Genomic DNA, 1741 nt, shown 5'->3' on the forward strand with positions numbered 1-1741 from the left:
CTGGTACTGTGAAGCTGTCCAAGGTGATGGGAGAATGCAGAATGCAGGCACATGTCTTTCAGGTCTCCAGGGCGAGCATTTCCAACCCTGCGCAATGCTCTGCAGATCGGTCCCTGTCAGGAGCAAATGCCAAAATTTTGTAACCTTTGAGGCTAAGTCACAGAGCCGGAAGTGCAACCTCACATGATCAATGAGAAAGTGAAAGGAAATAACCAGGACAAAGAAAATAGGGTGCTTACCAAAATTGATGCTCCTGGACAAGAAAGTTTTTACTTCTGCATATGTGCAATTCCTCTCAGGGATGTTGGTGTGTACACAAGCATGTGTGTGCATATGTGCATGAAAAGCACCTGACAGTATGCTTGTGAGTGTGAGGTATAGAAACTGACCTAACCAGGTGATGAAAGTTGGATAGCAAAACCATGAAGGTCATAGGGAAACGTACATACTCTGGCCTTCAGAAACACTGGAGCCAGGGTACCAATCCCCATTATCTCATTGGGTGAGCAATTTCTAAGTGGAATTACAGTGGTGCACCCAGGATGCCTGGTAGGAAGAAAGTGCCTGGGGGTGACCAGTAAGAGTGCAGAGGATCCAAGACACAGAAAAGGCTGCAATCCCAAGACACAGAAGCCATGGTGGGTGACCCCACAGCCCCTTGGACATGCAGCTACAAGGGCCTTTTTATCCTTATCAAACTCTCGGCTTTCTTTCCCTGACCTTGCCAGGAGCATGGGCATCCTTTGCCTTTTTTCTGAGGTTTCACAAAAGGACCACCACTGCAGCATGAGCACCTGCTACCTGCATAGTCTTCAGTTTGAATCATCGCTGTTTGTACCCTTTGAAGAATGCATATATCAGAGGTAAGGACTATAGGATGGATGGATTAGCTTGATCCTCTTGCTGCTCCCGGCCCCACAGGATTGGGCAACTGGGCAGGCTGTTACGTGTTCTCACATGGATAACAGAAGCACTTTGAAAGGGCCTCGATAGGATAAATGGGCAGACATGCATGTCTCGGTCACCAGGGAGTCATGAAACTTAACAGGGAGTTGTCCTTTGTGTCTCATTGGTAGGTGTTTGAACAAGGTTCAAAGAATTTCCTCATGCCAGCAGAGCATGCCCCATTTCTCCCTCTGTGCAAAGTGTGGCCAAGACGCTGCAGGCCTCTGCAATGTTCACGTCTGTCCAGCGAGGGAGGGAGGGTAACCCGACCCCTTCTGAGGTTTAGCAGTGACCACCCAGTGTTGGCTTTCAAGTTTGAGAAAGCACTCTCCAAACGTGTGGACTAAAAAAGTCAGATTGTGTACACCTGTGGCGGATTCATGTTGATGTATGGCAAAGCCAATACAATATTATAAAGTAATTAACCTCTAATTTAAAAAAAAAAAAAGTCTGTCTCAGGTTAGTACAAATTACTCAGGAGGAGAAGGGCTTGCCTTCACGGCAAGGATAAGCTTCTTGTATGAGTGCTGGTGTCCAGACAGTGGCAAAGGGGAACAGCACCACTTAAAGAGATGGGAGACCCATAGACACCAGCCCTGGTACATACACAGAATGATTGCCCAAAACAGTGCTATGCCAGAAGCAGAGATAAAGAGACACAGAGTGAGCTCTGTACCCTAAGGCTCTGGTGTCCTTGAACAATGGAGATCAACTGTTGCAAACCATGGGGTTTTTCCCTACTCCCCTAGCATCTGGACAGCAACAGGTACTCTGTCCCGTGGAGAAAAGTATCCAG

The 1741-nt window shown here is 47.5% G+C and overlaps 1 protein-coding gene across 1 annotated transcript in view; it reads left to right on the forward strand.

The window, feature by feature from the left end:
- Positions 1–786: 786 nt before the first annotated feature.
- Positions 787–1741, forward strand: part of LOC104982685 (heat shock transcription factor, Y-linked-like) — a 9079-nt gene continuing 8124 nt past the window's right edge. The window contains exon 1 of the mRNA XM_010832118.1: positions 787–863. Within this exon, the coding sequence (XP_010830420.1) occupies positions 787–863 (77 nt within the window). The remainder of the gene's footprint in view (positions 864–1741) is intronic.

The sequence above is a fragment of the Bison bison genome, unplaced genomic scaffold (genome assembly GCF_000754665.1).
Source record: "Bison bison bison isolate TAMUID 2011002044 unplaced genomic scaffold, Bison_UMD1.0 scf7180017864537, whole genome shotgun sequence".
Classification (NCBI taxonomy): domain Eukaryota; kingdom Metazoa; phylum Chordata; class Mammalia; order Artiodactyla; family Bovidae; genus Bison; species Bison bison.